General features: G+C 31.2%; 1 protein-coding gene across 2 annotated transcripts in view; it reads left to right on the top strand.

Moving 5' to 3' along the window:
• LOC107439681 (GATA-binding factor 3) overlaps window positions 1-10,806 on the top strand; it is an 18,677-nt gene extending 7,871 nt beyond the window's left edge. Inside the window, exons 2-5 of one of the 2 annotated variants that reach the window (XM_043052168.2) lie at window positions 914-1,152; window positions 2,441-2,566; window positions 5,010-5,151; window positions 8,576-10,806. In XM_043052168.2, the coding sequence (XP_042908102.1) occupies window positions 914-1,152; window positions 2,441-2,566; window positions 5,010-5,151; window positions 8,576-8,745 (677 nt within the window). In that variant the 3' untranslated portion in view covers window positions 8,746-10,806. Of the gene's footprint in view, window positions 1-913; window positions 1,153-2,440; window positions 2,567-5,009; window positions 5,156-8,575 lie in introns of both variants that reach the window. The other variant, XM_043052169.2, reaches the window with a different exon arrangement.
• Window positions 10,807-11,188: the final 382 nt, after the last annotated feature.

Genomic DNA, 11,188 nt, shown 5'->3' with positions numbered 1-11,188 from the left:
ATTAATTAATTTTAAATTAATTAAAAAAAACTTAATAAAATTATAGTTTTTGTTTGTTCTTTTGTTTGTTTGTTCTCTAATATTTTTTCCTTGTTGTCTTTTTAATATTTTTGATAGAGGATTATGTGTTGATATTGATCGTTATATAGTTTGTTGAAGCATTAAGTAAGCATTTAAGTTAGGGATGGTAATTTGCTCATTTTTGCTAACCAGAAGGGACAAGTATAAGCATTGCTTATTCTAGATACTATATTCCCTATATCTCAAAACTAAAATAATTATTTTTAAATTTATCTTTTATACCAATAGATTTTTTGTCTGATAATTGCAAAGATAATAACTTAGAAAAACAATTGGGAATAATAGAATGCAATTTTTTTAAATTTTTTTTTGACAAGTCATTAAGTTTTGGCGATCTCAATCAATGAAGATACTATGTAAGAGTCTTTAAATGCTCTTGGTGTGAAAGAAGGGTTCAAGAGCATTTGCAAGCAAATGTAACTTCCGAATGTATGTTTTAAAATGAATGTATGTTTTAAATAAAATTAAAAACGCCAAGAAAATCAAACGTATGCCGTGAACGAATCGCTGTGGAATTTTGCCAATTAGAAGTTTGTAGATAAGAATTATAGGCAATGCAATATATTCCTTTCTTATTGCCAAAGTATAATTTTTAAAACCATTTATTCCTATTCGCTGAAATAACGCTTAAAATTTTCATCTACTCAGATATCAATTGACGAAATAAGACGACGATATTCGATGTCGTTACAAATTTTTTGGTTCATAGCTTTCCAAAAAATTTGCTCAATTTTTATTTAACATTTTTGCTGTTATTCATGTGTATTTCGATATTCAGCAGAGCCATTGCAAAGGTAAACTTTGAGAAATTTGTATTCGTATATTTCTCCAGGGTTATATGACACAGAAGATCATCATCAATTTCGTCTGTCCGACTCCTCCACCCCTCCTCATCCCCCTAGGACACAGTGTGTCAAGTGTGGGAGTGTTGTGGACATCTCCCACTGTCTGAAAGAGGCTACTGGGCATTACTTGTGTTATTCCTGCCACATGCAGTCCAATCCAGGGCTTCTTCCAGTTCAAACAGCCCTTGAAGAGTCAGTTCAAAAGAGGACCAGGAAAAAACAGTCTGTAAGTAGCAACATTTCATCAATATTACGCTTTACAACAACTTCACAACTGGTTGTAATATAAGTTAGCAGCAATTATAGTAAAATTTCATCAAGACTGCCCTTTACAACAACTTCATAACTGGTTGTAAAGTAATGCAGCAACAATTGTAGAAATATTTCATCATGACTACACTTTACAACAACTTTATAACTGGTTGTAATATAATTTAGCAACAATTATAGCAACATTTCATCATGATTACCCTTTCCAACTACTTCATAACTGGTTGTAATATAATTTAGCCACAATTATAGCAACGTGTCATCATGACTACCCTTTACAGAAACTTCATAACTGGTTGCAATATAATGCAGCAACAATTGTAGCAACATTTCATCATAACTACCGTTTACAATAACTTCATAACTGGTTGCAATATAATGTTGCAACAATTGTGGCAGCTTTTTATCCTAACTTCTCCACAATTAAAATAATAGGACCGAATAATATAAATGAAAGCCTTAAGCATAATTTTTTCCACTGTTAGGATATCTTAGAAATAATGTATAGGAAAAGTGATCAACTTGCGCTTGTAACTTTACATGATCTTAAAAGCTTCACCTATTTGTAAAGATAAAAAAAATTAATGGAAAAGAGTGGGTCAGAGTGTACCCAATACGGGTACATATTTATTATTAATTATAATTTTGAGGAACTTTTATGTTTTGAATTTAGAGTGTTTTTTTAAGTTTTTTTGATAGTTATGCATTTTTTTTTAAACGAAAATATAATTTTTAATCAAAATTTTTTGAAACACTTAAAAAAGCGAGATCTACTATTCGTTGTAAATTATCCAAACTAGTATCTAAAAAAATTAATAAATGAATAAATAAACAAATTAAATAATTAATAAATTAAAATTAATGAAAAGAATAATAGCAGTATAGCTTTTTATAATATTTCGAATTAGGTTTCATAAGTTGAGCCTGATTATTAATTAGTTTGTTAGCTTCATTGGTATTCATTTAAATTCAAATATATGACTACAATAAAGCATACTTTGTTATAAAGACTAAAAATGTAATCCACATTATAAGTACAAATAAGTATGTATACATAAGTATGTAAATACAATGTATTTAAATACCTATGAAACTTTTACAGTCAAATGTTCTTCATCAAGAAATTATCACTCAAATATTATGTATTTTTAAATGGTGTATGGGTTTGCTACTTTAATTGAGACCTATAAGTTAAAGAAAGATCTTATTATTTAATTTATTGATAAATGTTTTTATATTTAAAGGCGATCGTTAATGCTCGAAATCAAATCTGCCAAAATTGTGAATGTCCGAATACAACACTATGGAGAAGAAGCTTTTCTGGTGAAGCTGTTTGCAATGCCTGTGGCCTGTACGAAAAGTTGCACAAGGTAAGTTGTTAAATCCTTTCAATCGTGTCTGCTCTTACTAATTAATATTTTAGAAAATTGTTTTTAATCTTAATTTTACGTTCCACGAATGGCAAGTTTTACTGCAGAGGGCGCTGTATTCTTTTCCTCAGCAAAAGTCCCTGGTTATTGAAACCGGCCCACTATCTTGCCATATTGTGAGCCTCTTGTGTTCACTTTTCAATTCGTTGTTCATTGCTTGAGCTGGCATTTCATTAAAGTGGCGAAGGTTATTTTGCGTATCCTAATTTTAAAGACAAATCTATTCTCAATATCAAGAATACTAATTTATGCTTTTTAAAATAAAGATTATATTTAAAAAGAAGAAAAAAAAGCATAAGAAATGAAACTAATCTAGCAATGAATACGTTTTGTTCCAAATACACAAAATTATAACTTTAATTACATAATTTATCTGCCTAAAACTATTATTTAAAAAAAACATTCGTTTGATAAAACATGTGCAAGATATCAATTACCTAACTGAGTCAGAAACGCAATAAAGCAACAATCCAGAAATAAAAAATATAGCCAAATAAAGGTTGCCAAATTAGCGATTTCTTAGAAGATTACCGATTCTTTTAAATCTGTTTTTCGAAGCTCTGTCGCCAAGGAAAATAATAATAATAAAAACAATAATTTAAGTGCCTTACACTTGAAGTAATACGATGATTTTAAACCATATGTGCATAATCTTGCCGCGAAGAATTATCAGGGCTTCAGAACACACAAATAACTGAATTTTCAATTCGGTGACATTTTCCTCCCTAGATGAAAATTATGGAAAACACTGCCATATTCTCTGTTTTTGGAAATTTTTATGAGCCCAGGTAATGCTTAGTTTCTAAATATTAAAATTTTAAGCCACAAACGCTTTTCATTTTCATAAAACTGTGGCTTTTCTCAATATTCACGTTTGCTCTATTTTTTAAATATGCGTAGACAGCGCTGGCTTTAGATAATCTAAACTTGAACTAGCAGTCATGAGTAACAGTTGCAAACTCTCACCAGTTGTAAAAATAGCATATTATTCGCTAAAAAGCATCATTTCATAATACGACGGAGTATTTGAAAAACAGCCTTAAAAATCAAAATCTAAAATATTCTAAAGAATTTTGCTTCAATATTTGCCGGGATCAAATTATGAAATCTTATGAAACGTAAAAAATTGAGTTGATATTCTTATTTACTTTTATGTTTCCATTAATCAAAATCAAGTATTCGAAAATATCACCTCGTTAGGATATGCAGCAATAAGTAGGTGGTGGCTTTCTAACACAGGAACTTTAGACTTGTTTCCGGGTGTTTGTTTATGGAAATCACCAGCCATTAAAAACCTCCTTTAAATCCGTTGTACACTATACGACTTAACACAACGTGTTTTTTATTAATTCTGTATTTTGTTTTTCTTTCACCCTCGTCTTATTGATGACTTTTGCTGTATTTTGATAGTATATAGTGAATTAATTAATCCTCCTTTTATCAAATCTAATAAAAATGAGAAAAATAGTGCCTTTGTTTCACTTGAGAAAAATTCTTTTGTCTTTAACAATTTGTTTAACTTAGATGGGTCAAATTTATTTTGAAACGGCTATCTTAAATTTTTTTCTGTCACTAATTGATTCGCATTTTAATGTAAAGAAACCAAAACCGCACGAGAGCCAGAATTTTTTACTATATGTAAATATATATCTTTTTGTGGGTAGTACAAGCTACATAATCGAATTATCCAAAATATAAATGAATTTTTATCATGAGCATGAGGGCCAAAACAGTAAGAGTAAGATCTAGTCTTATTAAAAATGGAAAATGATTTGCTCACTTTAATTAGTTTTAAAATATCAAAACGTGGAAATGTTCTGTTTCAGTTTTGAAGAGCATATCATAAAAATAATTTATTAAAAATGAAGTGAATGATTAAATTTTTCGTGTTTACTGCACGGAGAAAAAAAAATTAGGTAAAATTACCATATTGTATGGTAATACTATTTCTGGTAAAAAAAAAAGAAAAAGATATAATTTTGGTAATAAAAACAAAAATATACAGTATTTAAACCATTCATTTGATTTTTTCTGTTCATATGGCTTACGGAAATTCTAATTTTCAAAAAAAAATTTTTAGTTCCTTACATTTATAAAAAAATACAAAACTGAAAAAAAATTTAACCAAATAAATGATTTTTTTTCCATGCTAAGGTATCATGATAAAATTAACATTTACCAAATTTTATCACGCATTATGAAGCTATATTTTATTGTTAATTTTACAAAAGAACTTTGGTAAAAATTACCAAACTTTTGGTTTTTCCAAAGAGCCAGAAACGCCATAAATTTTACCATATTCTGGTAGTTTTTGACAATATTTATTTTTTCAGTGTATTAGGTAGACTTTTTTTAATTGACTGAAAATTCATTTGTTTTTCAGAGAAAGCGACCGAAGAGTATGAGAAAGGACACTATTCAGACCAGAAGACGGAAACCACGAAATACTGAAACAAAGAAAAAAGTTGTAGCTGAAACCATTTCTTCAGTACCAGCATCGAATACAAGTACTATCTCAAACAGAGGTAGGTTAGTATTTCGTCTGGCTGTCATTTTCAACAGAAATTCTTAGTAAAAAGAATATATTTTGTTGGTTTCTATCTCCAAATTTTTCTACACCAAAAATTTTGTAACAAATATTTAGTAAAAGGTAAATTAAAATTTCCGATACTCTTCAGTATCAATATATTTGCAAGACAACTTTAGCTTACAGGACAATTCTCGTATCAATTGATGAGTTTCACCTGCGCAGATTACATCAATGTGACTACAGATTACTCTAAACAGATTACTCGAAAGGCCATTCAGATTTATTTCTACCTTAACTTATGGTGAGATTCAGAAATTTTAGCGCAAGATTCAAAAATTCTTTTGAGGGACCATTTTTTGATCAGGCGATAAAAATGTTGCGTTTTAAGTTACGTCTGAATGACACAATTAGTAAATTTTTAGGTACATTTCGGTTCGCCAGGCGCAAGCGCAAAGACGCTAAAAAAGTAGACATCCGCTATTTATTTATTATTTTTTTGCCATTATTTTAATTTAATTTATTTTTTAAAACAATGAACAAAATGGAAAATTAAAAATTAAATAAATATGAAGGTAAATTTTTTTTAAAATTTTTTTTTGAATTTCCTTGCGCTTGACTGACTAACCAAAAAGTACTAAATCCTTACTAGGAATTTTAAATGTATGACGTCATATTGTCGGAACTTTTCTCAGACTTATTCCATAACTTAGTCGGAAATAAGCCATGAATGTTTTGTTTTGATATCATAGTTGTCCCGCAGTAGACTGATCCTTAAGGCGCGATTCCCAGCAGATCACCGAAGTCAAACATCACTGGCTGCTGTCAGTGTGCGGGTGGGTGACCACTTGGATCAGTCTGAATAGAGACCAAGGGTGTGCGGTATTAGTCCTCGTTAAACTGTGCTACCGTAAAGTGCTCGACTTCACGCGCAGGTCGTCGGGCTATCGAAGCGGGGGTGCCATCCCCTCCGCAGAATATAAAAATTGTGATGCCATGTCTTCGGATCATACTCCGAGATGTTTCCCAGACCGTCGCCAATAGCCCATTGTGCAGCTCTAGTGCGACGTAAATTAGCAACAACAACAACAACATTAAACTGTTCTACATAAAAGTGCTCGACTTCGCGAGCAGATCGTCGGACTACCGAAGCGGGGGAGCCATCCCCTCTGCAGAGAATCAAAATTGTGATGGCATGTCTTCGGATCATCCTCAGGGATGTTTCCCAGACAGTCGCCAATAGCCCAGTGTGCAGCTCTAGCACGACGTAAATGAACTATAACAACAACAACTTGATATCATAGTTACACCATTTTGATTTTCTATGCATCTTATAACAATATACATATAATATGCATACATAATGTTTGATATATAATGCCTGAATTTTTATGCGTGCAATGCTTTTAATAATAAAAGTAGGAAATCTTCGGTTCATGAAACTTCTGGCTTAAATTTAATGTAATGTATGTCAGCCTTGAGAAATTTGTTTATTTCACTGAAAAAAATATTAAAAATATTTAGGTGAAAAAGTTTTACAAAAAATTATATTTAATATTTGTTCTCGTATTTTTTTTCTAACAATATTAACTGCAAATTTCGAATTACTTCACATAAATTTCAAAACTCTTTTGAAGAAATTGAAATTACTCTTGTAAAATTTTAAACTTTCGTTTTTAATTTTCATAAATATTCAAAATTTTTTAACATTACTTTCGAACTTTTGCGAATGCTTTTCACGGCTTTACAGATTTCGGCGCACCAAATTACATAACATTTGGATTAGATCTAGTAGTTTTCAAGTAATGTAATCATTCTAAAGAAATATTTCTTTAATATAATATAAACAGCAAATTGGTAACTAATTATTTCAAACTGCAGACAACTAATTCTCTCTACATAATTTAAATAAATGTGGGAGAAATTAAATAAACCAAATGAAATTTCAAAAATAAGCATGTCATCAAAAACAGTACTTCTTCCGGGGACACACTATCCCGATATCATACTGGACCCTTTATGTAGTCCCAAAAACTGACTGTGCCCCGAGGGCACTCACGGAAATGCTCACGGTTTCGGCACCGCTTGGCATTCTTGGCGGAAACTTTTAAGTCAAACCTGCTCTGTCGCCAAATTGCTTTTGCGTAGCGCTTATAAACAAGGGATAGAATTGTTTTCACTATTTTATTACAATTTTTTTCATTGTTTTAGTGTTTTCATAAGATCATGTAACTCAAATATTAAAACACAAAATTCTATTTGCAATATTTAGTAATAATTTTAATTAAATCTTTCAAATTTAGTTTTAATCTGAACTTCTAAGCTGGAATTTAATTTTAAAATTTTATGACTGTGAAGGGCATTGACCTGATGACGTATTCTGATACATTGATTGTATTGACTTGTTTGGAGTTTTCTCAGAAGTGTTTTTTATNAAAATTCTGAGACATAAACATTAAATTAAGTATGAATTTTTCATTCAAAACGAAAACCGCTTATAAAAAATACAAGAGCGGTGTGAAGATAGAAGTGAATAAGAAAGAAATTTTTAACTAGAATAGAACCATCATTTTCCTACTCAATCAACGTAATAGGGTTGCACGTTGTAGCAAGATTTGACGCATAGATCGGGTTGGGTTACCATATTCTCAATTTTGCTGTTTTCAGAGAGCTTATTCTCGACCGCGCCAAGCGGTGCCGAAACCGTGAGCATTTCCGTGAGTGCGCCCCGAGGCCCCATGACTACACCCTATTACCCCCATGACTTGAACCACTGACTACAGATGGGATCCAACATGTTAACAGTGTGCCCTGAAGGACTGTTCTTGCTGACACGCTTATTTTTGAAATTTCGTTTAGCTTTGGTTTAAGTTCTCCCATATTAATTTAAATTGTGTACTAAAGACAATTTTGGTTTTACGCTACTTGTAGCGCTTTTCCATTTTGACTTGTCCCGCAGTGGACTGATCGTAAAGACACGGTTCCCAGTAGAACACTGAAGTCAAGCACCACTGGCTGCGGTCAGTAAGCGGGAGGATGACCACTTTGATCAGCCTGCATAGGGACCGAGGGAGCACGGTATAGGTTCTTGTTAAATTGTTATACCGTAAAGAGCTCGAATTTTCTCAGGTCGTCGGGCTACCATAGCAGGGGAGTCATCCCCTCTGCAGAGGATCAAAATTACGATGGCATGTCTTCGAATCATCTTCAGGTATGTTTCCCAGACTGTCGCCAATAGCCCATTGTGCTGCTCTAGTGCGACGTAAATAAAGTACTTACCTACCATTTTGACTTATTGTATTTTTTGTCTTCATGTCTCTTTAATTCAATTTTTTTATACTTTTAATGGATTCTCTTCACATAAATAATTTGTTCTAAATCATGTGACAAAAGACGCTAAATTTAAATTGCTTTATTTTCAGTTACACCTCAGCCTATGATTATGCCACCAAATCCACCACCTCCATATAATAATCGTTATATAACTATAGAAGACACTGGTAGCTATCAAGTACTTCCGCCTATGGGAAGCATGGGATTCTTGAACACATATCCTTATGAGACTACATATAGTCATTTTGCTGGACAGTAGCTTCAATTTTTTGTTCAAATTAACGCTCTTGTAAACTAGCGTGATTGTATTTTTTGAAAGTATCATAGAATGCCAGTTTTATTGCCAGTTAGTGCAATTTTTACAAGTCAATAAGTGCAAATTTTAAAAGTAAATAAGTGCAACTTTTTTAGCTTATCTAATGTAAGGTAAACTCATTTTATGAACAAGCTTGATTGTATTTTTGAGAAAGTGCCATTTTTACAAGCTAATAAGTGCTATTTTACAAGACAATTACTGCAATGTTACTAGCAGTACTAGCATGAAGTGAACTCCACTTATGGACTAGCGTGATTGTATTTTTCTCTAAGTGCCAAACGTAGAAGGCAATTAGCATGACTTTTACAAGGTATTTAACAATGCAAGAGGTGCAATTATTACTATAGTCAATATAAGGTGAACTCTGAACAGGCTTGCTTGTATTTTTTGTGAATGTGCCATAGAATGCCATCTTTGCAAGTTTATTAGTAGATTTTTGCAAGTCAACAAGAGGCATTTTAAAGTAAATATGTGCAATTTTCACAAGCCAACATGGTGATTTTTGTAAGCCAATGTAAGACGAAAACAATGTGAGATGTGTACAATTTTTATAAAAATGCTAATAAAACTACAATCTTATGTAAGGCGATTACAACTCTTACATGCCGCATATAATTCTTACAAAAATGTATGACGAGTACAATTTTTACTATAATTCTTGAAAGACAGGTGTCTATTTGCATGTAAATGACAAAACTCTAAATATTTAAGAATTTTTATTTATTTTTAATTTGGATCAGTTTAGAATTGGTGTTACAAACGAAACATCGAGTAATTAGTGGTCCTTTTAAGATTAATTAGCATATCATTTTAGAGGAATAAGATCTGGTGCTTTTGAGTGTTTTTTGCAAATGCTTTATGTAAATGCTTATGTGTGTACATTTAATACATGTAATCGAAATTTAGAAAATTTGTGATAAACATTGTTTATAAGAGAATTTTGTAAATATTTTTTTTTTCAATATAGTGATTACTTTTTAATGATTATACTGTTTATTACTGGAAAATACGTTTCGGTAAAAGAATAATTATTGTATAGAAATATATATTTACATATTGATAAAGAGGTAAAAAAAAATCACTAAACGCACAGTTGCTTGTTAGGATACATCAAAAGATGTAAACACATTTACAAAACTAGACTATAGTTTTCTTAGTTCACTCAAAAAATACGAGTTTGATACAAACTATTGCCTGTTGCTATAATCCTCAATTATTCGATTTTCAGTCTTCTTCGCAATTTCTATAGTCCCAAAATGTGAATTACTTTAAGCTGGGATATATGGATTGGTAGGGTGCTGGATTCACTTTCATGAGAAAGGGAGTTCAAATACAACTGGCCGAAGACTCTCAGTGTAGTAAATGGAGACTGGTGAACGTTAAATCTATCGAGTCACAAAGTCCTTCATGTTCCCATAACAAATTATACCTCTGGGAGTACTGGATTGGAGATAGATCGTTTTCCAGTTCAGATCAAAATTACGATCTACGGATGAATGAATGGATGTATGAATGGTTCCACCCTATAAACGGGTGGGAAATAGTTTGCTCACGGTATATTTTCAAATTTTCGTTTTTGAATAAAGAATGTAAGAATAAGATGTTTAAAAGAAATTTTAAGTTGCAATTTGTTCGCGGAATAAATTTTGATTTTTGTATAAGAAATATTTTGATATGTAAATAATTTTGAAGCATTTATTTTTGAAAAGTTTCAATTTTAGCATAATGTTTCTTTTACATGTAAGGGAGTTTAAGAGAGAATCGCTTGTTTATATAATCTTATGCGATTTTGCTACTTAATGTAAATATTTTGTTCTTCATGTTTTCTTGCAATTTTTTAATCTCTATTTTATAACTGTTTTTTTTTTATATATATATTTTGTGAACAGACATGAAGACTAATAAAAATTCTCAAATTTGTTTGGTGATTGTTTATTTAATTTTCACACAGCAGATGGATATTTTAAGTTTCTAAAATATTCAAATAAAAAGTGAATTTTGTAATTTTTTGTCGTTTATTTAATGAGATGTTAATTAAGTTATTGAGGTAAGTTAACTTGATTTTTTTAAGTATTTTATCCAAGTTGGCATTTTTTCCCGAAAGGATTAACTTTAAGATTTAACTAAAACAAGCATAGTTTTTTTTAAAAATGTTTTATATCAACTCTTCCTCGTGCCCATGCAAGTGCAATTTTGCAATCATTTCAACATTTTCCGATTAGCTGGAGCACATAAATCTGCACTGGAAATCTATGCTTGATGACAATGCAAATTTCAATCGCTTTCTGACAGCTGCAAGCACACAGTAAAAACTGTGGTGTATGTCTCTCCTAATTTGATGTTGAGCCATGAGTGACCCTAAAAGTTGTGTGAAAAACACCGAATC

The sequence above is a fragment of the Parasteatoda tepidariorum genome, chromosome 2 (assembly GCF_043381705.1).
Source record: "Parasteatoda tepidariorum isolate YZ-2023 chromosome 2, CAS_Ptep_4.0, whole genome shotgun sequence".
Classification (NCBI taxonomy): Eukaryota; Metazoa; Arthropoda; class Arachnida; order Araneae; family Theridiidae; genus Parasteatoda; species Parasteatoda tepidariorum.
Note: the sequence above shows the minus strand (reverse complement) of the source record. Positions and strands in the feature narration are given on the sequence as shown.